We start from the raw sequence: 16859 nt of genomic DNA, 5'->3' as shown, positions 1-16859 counted from the left end.
AACCCACTTGTCCTCAGTCTTGGTATTTTGCTTGGCTGATTGTCGCACATCATGCTCATATCGAGTTTGATTCTCGGTGCCTTACCTCTCTTGGTAGTGGGCCAACGTTCCCCGACTCTTGGATTATCGAGTGGTTATCTAAACCTCAATATCGGATCGAGCGCCGGCGTGCAGCTGGTCAAAGATTCCCAAGTACTTGCATCATTCAAGCCTAGTTCAGCTGCGGCGTTTGATTTCGCGCCCTTCGATAAACTCTCCCAGAGGCAATATAACGGGTGCGCGCTGATCACAACGTGGCAGAATGTAGCATCACTGAAACATTATTAAGGAACTACCATACCGGGGACGTAGCGCTCCGGGTTCGACAGGTCGGCGCCTCGACATGGTGTCGGGTGATTCTGCAGCCGCACGCAAAGCGGTCACTGCACTACCAGTATCGGGAAGTGTCCTAGCCTCAGCTGACCTGACCCCCACGCTCCCGACGTCGGTCACATCGTTGCTTACTATTACCCGTTCCTGGGTACGCTCATCAACCGGGGTTCTTGGACTTCGCTTCACCTTGCGAAACAAGGCAAGCACGGCAGTTGAAGTTGGATCGCTCGAATTTCCGATTGCGTTCAACTCGATTTTCACCGACCGAACTGCAACCGATACCAATACTAAATGCTCGCTCATCGACCCCTATATCGGAGCAGATGCCGGGTTCGTCCGCGTGACTCCTCTCTCCGGAACTGGTCCAGTGCTTCTCATCACACCATCGGGATCAAGTAAGTCTGGCCTCGAGGCGTGGCGCTTTCTCACCGAACCTGGTGACTCGACTGGCAATGCGCCTTATTATCAAAGCCAGACATTCGAAGGATATTACTCATGGCAAGTTCACTCAAAAGCCTACGCCGAGGCTGAATGGAAGAACGTACCGGGCGGACCGTGGAACGCACCTTCTAGCATAACTATTGAGCCAGGTGCTACCAAGGAATATGCGCTCGATTTTTTGGTCGCGGACGGCGTTCGCACTATCGATGACCGGTTATCGCAAGCTGGTCGCCCGGTAGCCTACGGTATCCCAGGCTACATCATTCCATTGGACACACCAGCGAAACTGTTCTTGAAGCATACTGCTGTCGTTCAGAGTTTGTCAGTTTCTCCTGCCGGTGCACTGACGTGGACTACCAACTCGGAAGGAAAGAATGGTTGGACAGGGTACACAATTACTCCGAAGTCCTGGGGACGGTCTCGCCTTACTATCCAGTTTGCAGACGGCCTTATACAGACAGTCCATTATCATGTCACGCATAGCGCTGTGCAAACAGTGTCCGAACTCGGAGACTTCTTGACGACTAAGCAATGGTACGAGGATTCGTCAGATCCATTTGGGCGCTCTCCTTCAATTATTACCTATGATCGCGAAGTCAACACACCCGTTCTTCAAGACGCTCGGGTCTGGATTGCTGGTTTAAGCGATGAGGGCGGCGTTGGCGGATGGTTGGCCGCAGCAATGAAGAACGCTTTCTTACCTACTCCTGCTGAAGTTGCGAAGCTCGAGCGATTCGTCAGCGAAACGGTATGGGGCGATTTACAGTATTCGAGCGGGTCAAATATCTACGGCGTAAAGAAGAGCGTGTTTTTCTACGAACCTGCTAAGGTTCCTAATTATGGGTATAGCACATCGATTGGTTGGGGCAATTGGTGGGTCTGAGTCATTTCATATGATTAAACAACAGTATTGATGCCATACAATCCAGGTGGTCGTGGAATAAAGCTAATTCAGATGCACTTGACCGCGCATATGACTATGTTCATGTCACTGCATTGTACTGGTCACTCTACCGTGCTACCAGAAACTACCCGTCACTCGCCACTAAGAAGACCTGGCAGTACTATATCTCGCAGGCGCTAAATACCGTCTTATTTGCTACCAATGGTCGTGTCGGATATGCAGACGTAGGGTTGATGGGAGAGACTGTATTTTGGTATCTTTTGGATGACCTGAAGCGCGAAGGTCTGGCAGCCAATGCGACGCTACTCGAATCTAGGATGAAGTCAAGAGCGGATCGGTGGAGTCGCGAACCATATCCGTTCGGTAGCGAGGTCCGTACATTCGTTCGAATCGCATGAATTTTGCTGAGATACTCGTAGATGGCTTGGGACTCTACTGGGCAAGAGGGTGTTTACGCCTGGTAAGCTAATTTTTTCATGTTATTTTCTAACGGAACTAAGCCACGCATATAGGGCACGATACTTTAACTACGGTACAACTGCTGCCAACACAGTGAATTCCATTTTAGGGTTTATGCCTACGGTACCTCACTGGGGATGGAACGGCAATGCCAGAAGGTCTGCGCTTCTTCTTCTTCTTCTTCTTCTTCTTCTTGCTCTATTAGGTTGTTAGTAACGTGGCTACAATAGGTACTGGGATATGATCTACGGCGCCAAACTTCAAAGGATTGAAAGACAGATCCATCACTACGGAAGTGGTCTAAACGCTCTTCCGCTCATTGCAGAATTCATATCTCGCCCAACGGACTTGTATCTCCTACAAGTTGGATTTGCTGGTCTGAGTGGGCCACTCTCGAACATTGACCAGGTGTGTAAATATCACTTTTTTCGTATACAACTAATATCTGGCCCTATCATACAGGAAGGCTTTGCATCGGCGGCGTTCCACTCTTACCCCGATACCCTGAAATGGGACGCATACAGCGGTGATTACGGCCCAAATTTCCTTGGGCACGCTCTTAACACAGGCACATTCCTCGTGAACCACCTAAACTTTGGGTGGCAAGCATTCGGTGGAATAGTCACTAGCGCGACCAGCACATCCGTTTCAGTCAGCCCGCGCGATACCCTCCGGAGACGCGTATATGTTGCCCCGCTAGGCGCTCTATTTACCCTTGATGCAGGAGCCTTCGATACAATCCAATATACGATTTCCGACAAGAGCGTTACGTTGAACATTATCCCGTCGGCAGGAGGCTCGAGCGCGAGTGCTGCGAACGGTCGGCTATTGGTGTCACAACCTGCCGCGGTTTCAGGTATAGGAACGTTAACACCCAGCGGGAGCTACTCCCAGGATGCTGGAGCTTATGTTATTCACTTCTCGAATGGAAGGGCCAGTGTCACTGTACGTTCTAACTGAAGTATTGTTATGGATACTTGCTCTCTCAAAATATGCATACGATTTGACCACAAAATCTGTTAGCTCTCCAGTACCGGTGCCTCCCATATGTCAGACAGAGAGCCACCCTGGGCACTGTGCCCTTGAGCCATGCACAAAGGCTATCGTCAGCAGCTACCCATTAACGTACGCTTCTACTTAGCGCGGTAACTGAAACCTGTCATAGATGTGGGTTTTCCTGCCAGTCAGAGCGAATCAAGATAATCGGGGTTTCGATTTCGTGAAAATCCTAGCTAGAAATTTGTAGATTGAGCTTGATTTATGAAAAATAGGGACTGTGGATCAGAGCTTGCAGAGACGCACAAGCCCAAACTTAAGTGTATGGTCGCAGAGGGTTTTTCATAGACCGTACTTCCGCAGCGCGTCCGGTCCCTCATAGCGCTTTTATTTTCTTCTTTTCCCACCCACCTTCCCGTTCACTTTCTTTTTGAATCCCACCGCACCACTCGTCTCTCTTTCTGTGAGGGGTTTTACTGCTCCCGTCCCTCCGGCTTGCTTGACTGTCGTCAGGCTTGGCCACCCACCCGCGAGTTCTGCTCGAGTCTCGATGCCCCAGCTCTCATCCGCACACTCTGTGCCGGATCCCCCACACCCCGCTGATGTCTGACTATGATTACGCATACACTCACATATGCACAATCTTCCTATTCGAATATCACTCCTTTGAATGCACGAGGCTACCAGAACCTAAGACATGCTTCATAGCCAGGTTGGTGCCCGCGAGCCGGCCTCGTATCACAAGAAACTAACAGTGCATCCCCGCCAACACATTGCGACTGCTTGCGAATGGTTCGGTTACTAACTCCCTTTAATGCCACCATAATACACACACCATACATACTCACGAGCTCCAGATTTGGTCCTGTTGGCGCATATTCATTCGCAACATTCAGTCTCAGGCTGCTATTTGATCTAGCATCCTCCCACCTAGCCTTGATGTCGGACATTCCTGGGTGAGTCTTCCGCTCGCCTCAATAACAAGTGATTAAAGAACGGATGTCAAGGAAAGTTCAAACATTTTATCACTACAGAATAGTGTACCTTGTTCAGATCATGGACTATGAAGGCCCGCTAGTAATCATATGGCCATTAGTGCCGTTTTAGGCCTCACTGCTACAAATAATCCTTAGAATCCCCCGTTGCCTAAGCTTGTATCTAAAGTTCTAATTATCATATCACTGAAACGGACTGATAATTGGTGCGAGTTAGCTAACTGACATATGACATATGTAGCATCCAGAAAGTTGTTGAGAAACGTATGTAAAACACGTCGTTGAATGATTCGCATTATATCGATTACCACAAGTGCCATTCCGCTGTGATTGATTTATAGGAGCCGGGATTATGATGGATCAACTGGAAATCGGATATGTTGGAGGCAAGCCAGACCACAATATCGTCATCATCAGCAATTGGCCTCATTTTGCGGTCGTGGTCCTCATCAAACAAAAATCCGGCCAAGTGTAACTTCTGGATATTGTGGCTTGACACAACAGCGCGAATCCCATTTTCGTCTGAAATTCGAGCGTCGTACATATAGAGGTCGCGAAGTAGAGGTAGTGTTATGGTGTCTGCCCCTATCCAACTAGGAGCACGTGTCAAAGCTTCCCAGTGTTGCTGGTTGATTGACCAAGAATTGAGCTTCAAAGTCTTTATACTCGGCACAGCCCTCAAAAGCTGGGATAACTCGGATCCATCAAGCCAATCACTATTGTATCTCCCCTCAAGTATTAATGTATCTATGTTGAACCCCTGTAGCAAAGGGACTAGCTGCTCGGGAGTAGGCGGGGGTTGTGCTCCAAACAAACACCGATCTTGGAGGAAAATTATCCATTTTTCATTTCTGGGCACAAAAGACTTGAAAACCATTTCAAAATCGTTGAACCAGGCCACTGAAAGGTGAACAATTCTCAAGTTGGAGAGAGAGATAGTAAAGCTGTCTTCCTCTACGGTGTCTACATCCGATGATGAGTAGCTTGATATAAAGTTAAGCCCTAAATACTGAAGATTTGACGCCGAAGATATTGCCCTAAAAAGCCTTCTGACCATCTGTGGACTGCCAAGTATAACCTCTTCAACCTTCAACTCTACCAATCTAGCGAAAGATACGTCATGCAAGTCGATATAAAAATTTCGAAGTCTGAGTGAACAAAGGAAACCCAGAATTTGGTTAAAGCGCTCTTGCTGTTGGAAAGGTAGTTCGATAGTCTCTTGATGCCACGACGAAGGTCCCAATCGTCAGTAAAGTAGATTGCCAGTTCGGAAAGAGTACCTGGCGAAGAAGACGCAATAAGCTGAGACACAGTATCCAGTGGTCGATATGGTGTTTTAATGTTAAAGGCTCGGATACGGCTCCCATAATTGAGCAATGGACGCAGGAATGTAGCAGGATCGAGCGAAGAGTCTATAGCAAAAGAAATGCGAGCACCATCAGACCGGCAAAGACTACGTTCCATTACGGTACTCAGTAGCTGGCGTGAGCATCCACATTCGTCAAACACAGGTACTATCGACCAAAAAGATCCCCTGTGTATTATAGTGTCTCGCCAGGAAGAACAGACACCAATTAGCTCGTATAATTGTCGGTAAATGGCCCGTACGTCGTGCTCAATCGATGTTCGTTTTGGTTCGTTATCAGCGGTAAGTCCATAAATTACCCAGTTAAATATTTCTACGAGGACGTCCTCTGGGATGGTGTAAACCGGAGAGACTACCTTGTTCTGAATCTCCGATAACATGTGACGAGTTCGAAACACTTGCTTGACAATAAACGAGCTTAAAGACGTGATATGGCGTTCGATCCGAGCTATAAAATCTTGGGAATTGCTGGTTAATTCAGAGAGTGTGCTGTTCTCAAATCCGCGCATGTGTCTAGATATGACGCGAGTGCGCTCGTGAGATGATCATGCGCATCTCCCATCGCTGCACGACCGGATAGGGTGACTTCAAGGCCTGGTGGCAACACGAAACCAGTCAAACATGTGTGATGGGTTTTGATAAAAGATTGTCACGCCTACTTCTTTTTTGCTTCGCATGTTGAATATCTGAAAGTGATAGGAGTGTTGTGAAATCTCGGTGCCACCGGGTCAGTGTGGAGTCCAAAGGAAATCGACGCGAGTGCAACTCTGCCCACCAGTCACGTGGTAATAGATTTTGTGATAATGCATAAATTAGTCACATACGCTTAGGCCCGATTCTAGTTAGCTGGGCCATATCAGTGACGATAGTGATCCTTCAAAAACAAGTTCGCTCGATGATAGATAACTCATATTTAAAGCCCACATACTTATGTTTATCTCTCCGGTAAAATCTTCATTAAGCCGCTGACGTGCTTGTCTTAAACCTGACTATATGCGTCTCTCCCTGCTTATGGCCATGTTATAGCCGCGATGACCATGCGAGGCATGGCACAAAAGGTATGGTTTTGGAAGTATTAGGAGGTTATTGTAGGCGGTGATATTGTATGGCAATTTGATGGGGTGAACGTGTGCGGTATCTTCGGGTAAAGCAAGCTATCCTTTACAGTGCATAGGTAGTGCTCAGGCTGTGTGATGGAAATACTAATGCGCGCCTCTGTTCGCCCATATCACTGAGCACAGGGAAGCTAAGAAGACTTGGTGTTCGGGGTAGTCATAAGGGTTGTAGTCAGAGTTATGTCATGTAAAATAATCATGCTGTAACTAAAAGGATCATGGGGCAGCACCATGTGAACATGCGATAGAACATGTTGGCTTACGGCTTCGAGAAGTCGACTCCTCGGTCGCCGAATTGTCGCGGCTCTAGATCGATTTAGAGCCCGAGCGAGGGTCGGTGGTAGTTATATGGCAGAAAACTATGGCCATTTTCAACCCCACCAAGCGGAACGCGCGCCGCGCGCCACGCGATACAAGTGGGTACGTGGGATATATGTGGTCCTAACTGTTTGTTACCCTAACAAACATCACGCTCATTCCCAAATTATACCAGTAGAGATGTTGTTGGTGTGCCAGGGCTGTAAATAGTTTGTAGCACAAAATAGCTACAAAATTCAGTTGTTCAACTTACCAACCCATCAACCAAGCTGAGTCAGTAGGTTCAATCATATGAAACTACCACAGAAAAGCTTGGGGTTTCAAGCCAAAATTCTTGTTGTTTCCTCAGCCGGCAGTTGGCCAAACGAACCGACGCCACACGTCCCTGGTGAGAAAGGCACACAGTTAGTGTACAAGAGATGGAGATAATGTTCCAAGCGTATTTGAGCCTACTATACAAAAATAGTAGACGGGGCAGTTCGCTTACGGCTTGGAGACTGGAAGGGGGTTCGGTTGTTACTGTCTCCGCAGCACTTATTTGCACCCGGTCGGTCAAGGGCGCTTAACTCCCCTCTTCTCGACCTCCATCACACTTCACCATATAAACTCCTATTACCCCACTCTCTCTAACTGCTGCTCTTTCCCATTAACACAGCCATCTCATTTTCTACTCACACACAACAACAACTCTAGCATGTTCATCTCTCGTATTGCGCAGGCCGCACTTGTCCTTCTCGGAGCCCTTCCTACCTACGGCGCCACTATCGAATCTTCATCACAAACAAAGCGAGCAACAATATGCAACGGATACAGTGAGGTCCGAATATTTAGAGCATTTAAGCCACCAAATATGGGCTCACATATCTCGTAGCTTTGCAGTAGAACGTTTGGCAACGTAACCTACATCGGCACTCACAACTCCTACTCTGTTGGGTCCAACAATTGTCAGTCCAGATCGGCGGGTTTATTTTTGGACTTTATTTTGCTAATGCCGAGTTTTTTTTTTTTTTTTCATTCACAGTGGCCGCGAACCAGGACTACGATGTAACGCAACAACTGACCGACGGCATCCGAATGCTTCAGGTACAAGCCCACCTTCAGAACGGCGCCATCCGACTATGCCACACCTCATGTGTACGTTAGCCAAGTTTTCTCCTTGGCTTTGCTTTGAGCCTAATCCAACCATGTCCTTTGTCCGCTTACTAACGGTCACCCTATTTCAGCTACTGATGGACGGAGGCTTGTTTACCGAGTATCTCAAAAAGGTCAAGACATGGCTAGACAGTAACCCGAACGAGGTTATATCCATTCTCATTGTCAACATCGACAACCAACCGGCCTCGTCGTTTGCTGCGATCTATGAAGCTGCGTCCATGGTCGACATTTCTTATGCACCATCCACGCCCACTGTTGCAGCCGATCAATGGCCCACGCTAGGCACACTGATCGACTCCGGAAAACGTGTGCTCACCTTTATGGACAATAGCGCAGATTCTACCGCAGTGCCCTATATCATTGATGGTGCGTTTCGATCCGCAATCCATCTTTCCTGCTTTGCTAAACTTGATTCGCAGAATTTTCGAATATCTGGGAGACAGCATACAACGTTGTAGACAACGCTTTCCCATGCACCTTGAACCGTACCGACGGGACGGCCGAAGGCAAAATGGGCCTATCTAATCACTTCTTGGACAAATACGCGAGTGTCTTGGGCATCCAGTCGCTGGTCCCCGACAAGGATGCTCTCAACCAGACGAACGCTGTCAGCGGAGTAGGCTCTCTGGGTCAAGAAGTGCAAACTTGCCTAGCACTAAACGGAAAACATCAGACATTCTTCCTGGTCGACGTGAGTCTTGTTGTCGTGTGCCGTGACGAGGTTACTGAGATTGCGTTATGCCAGTACTATAACTACGGCGAAGGTTCGGTTTTCCAGGTGGCAGCCACCACAAATGGTGTTACCTATGATGCTAGCAAAACCATTGCTCCTCCCATTACCAACGGCGGCTCCAACTCTTCCTCAAGCTCGAGCCCGCGAACCAGTGCAAATGCTGCGCCTGGTATGCAATTGGTGAACGTAAGTTGGATGGCTTGGGCTGGTTCGTTCCTTGCGATTGGAGTAACTCTCGGCGGTATTGTTATTTTCTAATTGGGGTCGATTCCTCAATGTTTTCTCAAGATGGAATACGAAGGCGAGAGGAGCGGGGAGTGTCAGCTAGCTGGCATGGACTTGATCGGACTCTTCGGACTTTTGAGCAGAATTCCCTTGACCTCTTCTACTTATGGTACATAGTCACATACTATAGGTTTGGGATAATGAGATGATGCTTGGATAAAGATGTGCGTTTGCGTTAGGCCTGGGGGGGGTTAAAAAATCCTGTTATAGGCCTGGGTTAGTAGATCATCCATAAAACTCTAAGCGCTTGTGATCTGTTGTGAGTCGTACGATATTCGATATTCCTACCTGGGATTCTGCGGGGACAGGTACTCACTCAGTATGAACGTATAATACGTAAATCTTGTCCTCTGGGTGGTGGCGGGATGAAGTTGGATCGTCAATAACGTGTTTAGTCTCATTCAGGTACCTGGTGTATACAAACGGGGAAATAGGTTTTGAGGCGGGGGAGGAGTGAGCGAAGAGTTTAAGAAAGTTTTACAGGTGTACATGAGAATGGAAAGGAGACTCAGCTGACAAATCAGCCCGAGTTCGGTGAATGAACTTAAGTATCGTGCTTCAAAGTATCCATAGTTTACTCAACTTGCAATGGCTCAAATCCCTCTGTAAACACAGAGTCTGTTCTGTTCTGGGCAAACGAGGAACTGACCGATGGCAGAACGGGGATGTTTACCCGCGGGCACATGCCTCGATTGCAGCACAACATCAAAGTTTACTCGCTCAGCCAGACTGCTCCATAAGCGACGTCATAAGGAGAGACATTCAACTGGCGCACATGCACTCAGGGATCCATCAGCCATTAATTTTAAATTTGGGACGGGTGGAGTTGAGCGCCAATGCCCGTGCCGCCTTGAAACTTGACAAGCTACCCGTGGCATATGTATTGAACTTTAATACGGTCTGGAACCGACCCAGTTCTTAGAAACGCCGTGCGCGAGTAGGCATGTCACTGAGTTTCCAGTGGCAATAGGCGTGGTAGGAGTACTGAGTCCCATCGCCGATGGGTAACGGCGTTTCGGGTTCAAGTAGGCTCTGATCGTAACGGCGACTATCGTGTATAATTGTGTGAACGTAGGATAAATTATAGTGTTGCATAGGCGACATTCCCAAGGTAATAGAAGAAAGCAAACAGTAGACGGTGCACGCTTGCAGGGATATCCTATACTTCGAAGAGCTCGGGTTTCATATGCTGATAGAGGTAGGGGTTAGCAAGCCGCGAGCGGCCATGAACAGAACAAACCTTGCGACATAACCGCCCCATCAAACCACCCAACTGAACAAGCGTACCAACTCCCTCTAGTACCCGCATGTGTGTCCATCCTATCTCTTTGATGAATTCGAGCTTCATGTACTCTGGTAGGCTATAACGAAATCGTAGCTTAATACAGGGAAGGTAAACTAGAAGCGAAGCAAACGCACTCGTCAAATGTTTTTGTTACGCGGAATAAGGTGGTTACGATATCCACTGCGCTATATCCGTTGTGCCACAGTTCGTTCAACTTGGACATGGCACTATCTATATCTCCGTTTTGGCATGCGCGGATTATTTCCTAACGGACGGGATCAATGATCCCAAGTTGCTAGGAAACAAAAATATATGGATGCTTACCTGCACAATCACTGGATGAGGCTGGTCACATACTCGGAAAACATTATCTGCAGAGACAAAACCAAATCCGGCGTGTGTACTCTGAAGGTTGTTGAGCGCTTGACGAAGATCGCCCTCAGCAGTAAACAACAACGCCGTAAGACCCTCATCATTGTATTTTACCTGATGAATTGAATGAGCATTCAATCATATCACTACCCATATGAAAGAGAATATCTATCGACAAGGTCGTGCCGAATTAGCCTGGGTTCGTTATCAACCGATTGGCTGGTCGCTCCGCCAAAGAGTATATCACATTCGAGTACGAGCGCTCTACTGCAGCCTTTTAACAAAAACTGAGACTTACCTTTTCCATCTCACACACCTCCAATACCCGCTTCAATACCTCTTCATCCCTGAGTTTTGCATACCGAAGTACTGCACAACGTGACTGAATAGGCTCAATAATTTTGTTGGCTTGATTGCAGGCTAATGCGAAACGCGTAGTTGAGGAAAATATCTCCATCGTTCGCCTCATAGCTTGTTGCGCCCCAGTTGTCATGCTATTGTGAAATTCCTCTCAGAATTCGAACGCAATGTATTTTGCGCCAGCACCCACCTATCTGCTTCATCCAATATAACAATCTTGTGCCTCCCTGGTGGCAGCGTAACCTTTTTCTGGGCAAAAGCCTTAATTTTTCCTCGAACAACATCTATACCACTATTGAATATAGGCTCATGTGAGTATGTTTCATATTGAGCAAGTTAAGACAGCGTACCGTTCGTCAGAGGCATTCAATTCCAGGACACCCTCCTTATACGCATCCCCAAGCATGGCATGAGCTAGACAATGTATACTTGTCGTTTTCCCTATACCTGGCATTCCCTGTATCTCTTTAGATACGCAATGTTGTTCGAGAGCTCACAGCTCACCGATATTATGATATGTGGACAATTTCCATCCTGTGCAATGACTTTAAGGCGATCTATTGTTTCCACATTTCCGACGATGTCGTTCAAAGTTTGAGGGCGGTATTTTTCTACCCTGATTTAGTTTTTGGTAAATTTTTCATGTATAAAATAGCAATTGGCTTACCATGGAAGCTCATAGCCGATCTCTGTGGCTTGTTTCGCTTTGTTCGTGACCCCACTCATGGTGGTGTAGTAAATTCAAACCAAAAGAGACGCGTTGTGGCACGCGAGTTGAGAAACTACACGTATCACGTAAGCAAATTACTTTGTTTTTGTTGTTACGGTCGTGACTTGTTCAATTGGTTTCGTTTTTTCAAGACCTCTCCAGAATAGCCAGGTCAGGGGAGTAGTATCAACATTGTATATAAGGAGGGAATATATGGATTAATTTGCGAGAAAGAAATCTGCAAATAGAGCTGCGAGGAATCTCCAGTGATTTTCTTCATCGAGAACCCACCTACAATATATGCTGGCTCTACGGAAATCCTATGTACTTGACGCCCGTATGCACACTCGCTGCGGGCGAAGATTTCTACAACAGTATTGAATCGCGGTAAATCATGGAGTATAAATGTTCGTTTTATAGTACCTAAATTCCGAAGTTATCCCAGCCAATTACAAACATGCAGCACAGTCCAGTCTTTGTTATTACGAATGAGCATTACCCAAGAAAACTGAGAATATATCCATATAGTGTTGATAAGCCATAAGGGCGTAACCTTGATGCGCGGCTAGGGCGCACTCCTAACCCCTGGGGCTAAAGGCGACAGCTGAAGCTATCCTATCCCAATGCATGGGGTGCGCAATAGGTAAATTCGAGGTCCGGACTGTACCATGCGTGTGAGCATGCTTCTTGCCCTGATAGCTCGCAGCCCGGAATGTATGTATTCCCTACGGGGCTAGGTTGGGTTGGTTCTTCATTGTCATTGGCGCAAGCTCCTCTCGGTGCACCCCTTCCTGTCATGTTCAAGCCGAGAACTTCTTGGCTATGAAATAAATCTTCTCCTATGTTGCTACCGTGATACAATCTAGCGAGCACATCTTCGAGCTCACCTAGAGTATCTAGAGGATACTCGAATGACGCCGCATGTTCGTGAACGGAACGGAAGAGAGCTGCCAACCTGTCCCATCTGGAGTGGGCTATATGTGCAGGAGGTCTGGAAATCGTGCAATGATTCCCGGGAACCAGATCCAGCTCACGTGTGTACATAGCAGCCTGAGTGATTGAGTCTGCTTCCTTGTCCCCTATAACGCATAAATCCCCAAGCTCGTGATGCTGGGGATAGAAGGGCCGCTCCAGGAGAGGCTGTTTCTGTGCTTGATCGTAACTCTGTAAATAGGCACGGTGTTAAGCTTCTCTGGTTCATCTCAAAGGTGGCTCTGGAATGACTTACCGCGTCTTCGGATTGGATATCATAAACAGGAAGGGCTGACGATATTGAGTTATGGGAAGGGAATATTGCTGACGGGACATCAGGGGAGGAACATTCCACGCTACTGGTACTTGGGCTATAGCTAGGCGTGACAAGAGACCTTGGAATAGGGTGATTACGTCGGGCTAGGATCCTCCTGCCTTTCTTGGTGAATGGTAAATTATCGGGACCGATAGAATGTGAGTGTTCTCGTTGATACATGACTCGGACGATGCTAGTATTAATGTATGTCTTGTAGCAGATCGAAGCGGGGCACCCAATTCCGTCGATCTAGAGAATCATAGCAAACTTTTAATGGATAAATTATTCGAGCGGATAAATATCACTCACCTTTCGATTCGGGAGCTTACGAATCCTCTCCGGGTACTTCTTGACATATTGCTTTCGACCCCGACGTGAGTGACGTGCGCATACAAGCTTGACATGCTCCTTAAACCGAGGGGGATTGGAACGCGAACCATGAGAATCACCCCTAACAAACTCTATAGTGTACATTTCTTCTTCTTGCTGCCTCCATTCCTCGAATTCAGCAAGTGACTGAAATGTGAGATTGTATCCTAAAGAATAATGGCCAGATCACGATAAAGCATAAGTGAGTTGTGCGCACTCCATCACAGGCTCCCGTCTCACCATCACCTGGATTGTTAGACACGAACAATTCGGAAGACTTAGATTCCGCGTGTGGTCGAATCACAATGAATTTCGCCGCAGCGTCATCCTTGGGGGCTTCCCAACAGTTGTTAGAGGTACTCAAACTCATAGCTTTAGAGCTTCAGATTTTCAAAACGTGTGAAGGAGAGGATACCGCATGGAGCGAGTAAGACTGTGGGTCATTTGTAGGCAGAAATTGTGGCGCTTGAACACGCGGCTGTATCGGAACTTTCGAGTTGCACCCACACCTAACATCACCGATTTAGGAACTTGAACCTAATATTGGGCGTTGATCGATAATATGTTCATTCAGTATTCCTAGGGCAATAGACGTTGGCGCCTAGTGCTCCTTGTCTTTTAATGGAATCTCCTTTCCGGTTACCATCCTAAATCCCGTACGGATTGCATCGCTGATCTGTTCGTCTTTGGCTTGCTCGAATGCACTCTCATTATCTTGCGGGCCCTGCTTCAGGACATGTTCCTGATATAAATCAACCAGCTTGTCCAACTTGTCTATAGGCTCGTCCTAAGTTTGACCACTTTAGAGGATTCATAATACTCGCTCCACCTACCTTCGTTTGCTTCAGATTTTTTACCACCTCCAGCCAGTTCGTTAAGCTTCATTCAGGGACACGTAAGCGCTGGCACCCGTTATCACTGTTCTGTGCCTCTTACCTTGCCAGACAACGAGAACTCTTCCTTCTTGGGCTCCTCTTTCGGCGCTCCAAATAATTGCTCCCCCAACTGAAGTTTTGTTTCAATTCAAACAGTTTCAGCAAGTAATTAGTTGCCCAAACCACATGATCAAATGCCAACCTTGTCCCTCCATGACACCTCTTTGTTAACCTCTTGTTTGAGACGCTCCTTTCCTTCTTCGTCCTCTCCGTCAAATATATCTTTCAACTATTCGGAGGTAACCGAGCGTATTGAGTACTATTAAGTTAGTAAAGTAGTTTTACTAACCTTTCCTTTCCAGCCTTCTTGCTTTTCCGCCTCCTGTTTCTTCAATTCAGCTATCTTTGTTTCAAGTTCAGTGATTTTCGCTCTTCGTGCATCTTGAGACCCATCAAATCGCGCCGCAATCTGTGTTATACAGTACATCAGTAACTAGTTACTTAAAAAAGGAATACAGGAGACAATGAGGTCATGATGTGGATATTTCAAGTTGATCTCCGAAGGGACCACGAGAATGAAGGTAAAACCTTTGGTTGCCTTCGATAGGCTGGTTCTCGACTTCGGTCTGATAGTGTAGCCTAGGATCTCGAGACAGGGTTTAAACTATCCGCAATACAGCTCGCACAACGCCAAGTCGGATAAAACCATGAGCTAAATTGAAATAGACGAATGGACTTACTTTTTCGGTCCATGTATCGTCGGCCTCGTCGGCCTTGAGCTCAGCAAGTTCCTGCTCCAACTTCTTAATCTCTTGATCTAAATCATCCTTGTCTTTGGTCATATCCGCGAGCTGAGGCGTCCGTTGCGGGCGATACGGATATTCAGCAATCTATTCGAGAACCGATCGAACTTGCGTAGCTAAAGCCCTTACCATCTTTCGCCATCCACCAGTCGCCTCCCCCCTCTCCTCTTTCAATTTGGTTTCCTCTCTCAAGGCAGCGTTGAGCGCAGCCTGGTTCTTCTCTTCCGTGGAATTTTCCTTGTTAGCGCCCATGAATGCGTCCTTCAGTCCTCCCAAACCCCAGGTGCTGGTTGTTTCAGCCATAGTTATAAGAGTAGATATATGTATTGGGAAGGGTTTGAGATATCGTATTTATCGTTGTTATCTGACGATTGTGCGAGGCAGCCAGGCCCGCAACCCAGCGGTACTTATACGTATGGGTAGGGATTATTGTGGATCACCTGCTCATCTCGATGATGCAGCTCCTTGCCTCATGGACTTGATAGAACTGGGATGATGTCAGCGTGTAACCGCTTGGAGAATCTCATGGGGATATGCGCCGGTGGGGCTGTGTTTATCGGAGCAAACGCGTTTGCTGGATGCCGTGGTGGCTCACATCGAACCTTGTGTTGGTAATATATAGTTTCAAATAATCGCTATAGGTGAACATAATAGGATGCATTCGCTATTCACTCGAGGATATACCTGTGATCAAGTGAGGCAATAACCGCATAGATAGGCGAGGCTATAACACGAGGTGAGGATATTATGGCACCGTCCGATGAAATTAAATGTCGTGCCATGCTTTCCAGGTTGCCCATAGTTCATGATCAACTCATGCATAATGTTACGATCAGTTCGCTGGTTGGTCGAATCGGTAGGCGTTTATATTGAACCCAAATCGAGAAATCGTACATATGGATCGAAGCTAACATAGAACAGAAAAATAAACAGAAGCGGTATATGAAACGAGACATCCAAGAAACGGGCAGAAGACCACCAGTCATAACGCCAGAGTGTGATCGAATGCAAAGCATCTATTTCTGGTTCTTGGGATTCTCAGGGGACTCGGCCCAGGAAGTGGCAGCCAACTTGAAGCGCTCCTTATGGGACCTGATAGTGGACCGAAATAAGATGGTGTTATAACAGCAGTAAACCAAGATAACTCACAGCTCGGGGTTCTTCTCTTTCAGTTTAGCCAGCTCGGCCTTCATGTAGATGTTATAGGGTGAAGACTTCTTCTTCGAACCAGTGGCAGCAGAGGGTGAGGCCTTGGCTGTGTAACATAGGCGTGTACGACAGCAGGGGTGATTATAGTTGAAATTGGTGATGAGGATAGATCAAGTGAATCGGCCAACGATGAGGCGCCAGCACGCAAGTTGGATCATGATATGCGATAGGGAAAACAATTAGTCATCACACCGATATGTATGCGAGGCTAAAGGGGAGTTGGGATAGAACATACCCTTCTTGGAGGTCTTCTCAGAGGCAGCGCGGGGCATAGCGAGTTACAACTGACGAGCGTCTATAATGACAGGTCGCAATCAGTCAGCGAAAATTCAAGTTTTGTTGGGGTACAGGGCGGGCACAACGCGGATATCGCCGATTACAACGTCAAGAGCCGGTATTTCAGCCCAGACGATATATATAATAATTCGTGTGATAATAATTCTGAATAAC

At 47.2% G+C, this 16859-nt stretch overlaps 5 protein-coding genes across 5 annotated transcripts; 1 reads left to right on the top strand and 4 right to left on the bottom strand.

Annotated features, from left to right (window-relative positions):
• Positions 1–51: 51 nt before the first annotated feature.
• RhiXN_11774 (cytoskeleton assembly control protein) lies at positions 52–9112 on the top strand (the record flags this gene model as incomplete). The annotated part of the gene is made up of 13 exons (XM_043331589.1): positions 52–275; positions 352–1686; positions 1743–2088; positions 2137–2177; positions 2230–2334; positions 2407–2584; positions 2639–3121; positions 7622–7783; positions 7838–7910; positions 7988–8100; positions 8190–8487; positions 8541–8812; positions 8867–9112. 13 exons carry the CDS (start codon positions 52–54, stop codon positions 9110–9112), a joined length of 3876 nt encoding a protein of 1291 aa, XP_043185099.1.
• Positions 9113–10057: 945 nt separating this feature from the next.
• RhiXN_11773 (replication factor C subunit 4) lies at positions 10058–11882 on the bottom strand (the record flags this gene model as incomplete). The annotated part of the gene is made up of 10 exons (XM_043331588.1): positions 10058–10171; positions 10305–10328; positions 10380–10500; positions 10559–10689; positions 10749–10910; positions 11095–11290; positions 11347–11448; positions 11507–11613; positions 11661–11772; positions 11824–11882. The coding sequence occupies 10 exons, from the start codon at positions 11880–11882 to the stop codon at positions 10058–10060; spliced, it is 1128 nt and encodes a 375-aa protein (XP_043185098.1).
• Positions 11883–12480: 598 nt separating this feature from the next.
• RhiXN_11772 (uncharacterized protein) lies at positions 12481–13892 on the bottom strand (the record flags this gene model as incomplete). The annotated part of the gene is made up of 4 exons (XM_043331587.1): positions 12481–13029; positions 13094–13402; positions 13463–13689; positions 13763–13892. 4 exons carry the CDS (start codon positions 13890–13892, stop codon positions 12481–12483), a joined length of 1215 nt encoding a protein of 404 aa, XP_043185097.1.
• A 231-nt stretch (positions 13893–14123) lies between these two features.
• Positions 14124–15503, bottom strand: RhiXN_11771 (uncharacterized protein; the record flags this gene model as incomplete). Its single annotated transcript, XM_043331586.1, has 7 exons — positions 14124–14296; positions 14356–14401; positions 14459–14527; positions 14600–14686; positions 14747–14866; positions 15138–15248; positions 15330–15503. 7 exons carry the CDS (start codon positions 15501–15503, stop codon positions 14124–14126), a joined length of 780 nt encoding a protein of 259 aa, XP_043185096.1.
• Positions 15504–16216: 713 nt separating this feature from the next.
• Positions 16217–16681, bottom strand: RhiXN_11770 (YABBY domain-containing protein; the record flags this gene model as incomplete). Its single annotated transcript, XM_043331585.1, has 3 exons — positions 16217–16292; positions 16350–16455; positions 16645–16681. 3 exons carry the CDS (start codon positions 16679–16681, stop codon positions 16217–16219), a joined length of 219 nt encoding a protein of 72 aa, XP_043185095.1.
• Positions 16682–16859: the final 178 nt, after the last annotated feature.

Source organism: Rhizoctonia solani, chromosome 12, assembly GCF_016906535.1.
Source record: "Rhizoctonia solani chromosome 12, complete sequence".
Lineage (NCBI taxonomy): Eukaryota > Fungi > Basidiomycota > Agaricomycetes > Cantharellales > Ceratobasidiaceae > Rhizoctonia > Rhizoctonia solani.
Note: the sequence above shows the minus strand (reverse complement) of the source record. Positions and strands in the feature narration are given on the sequence as shown.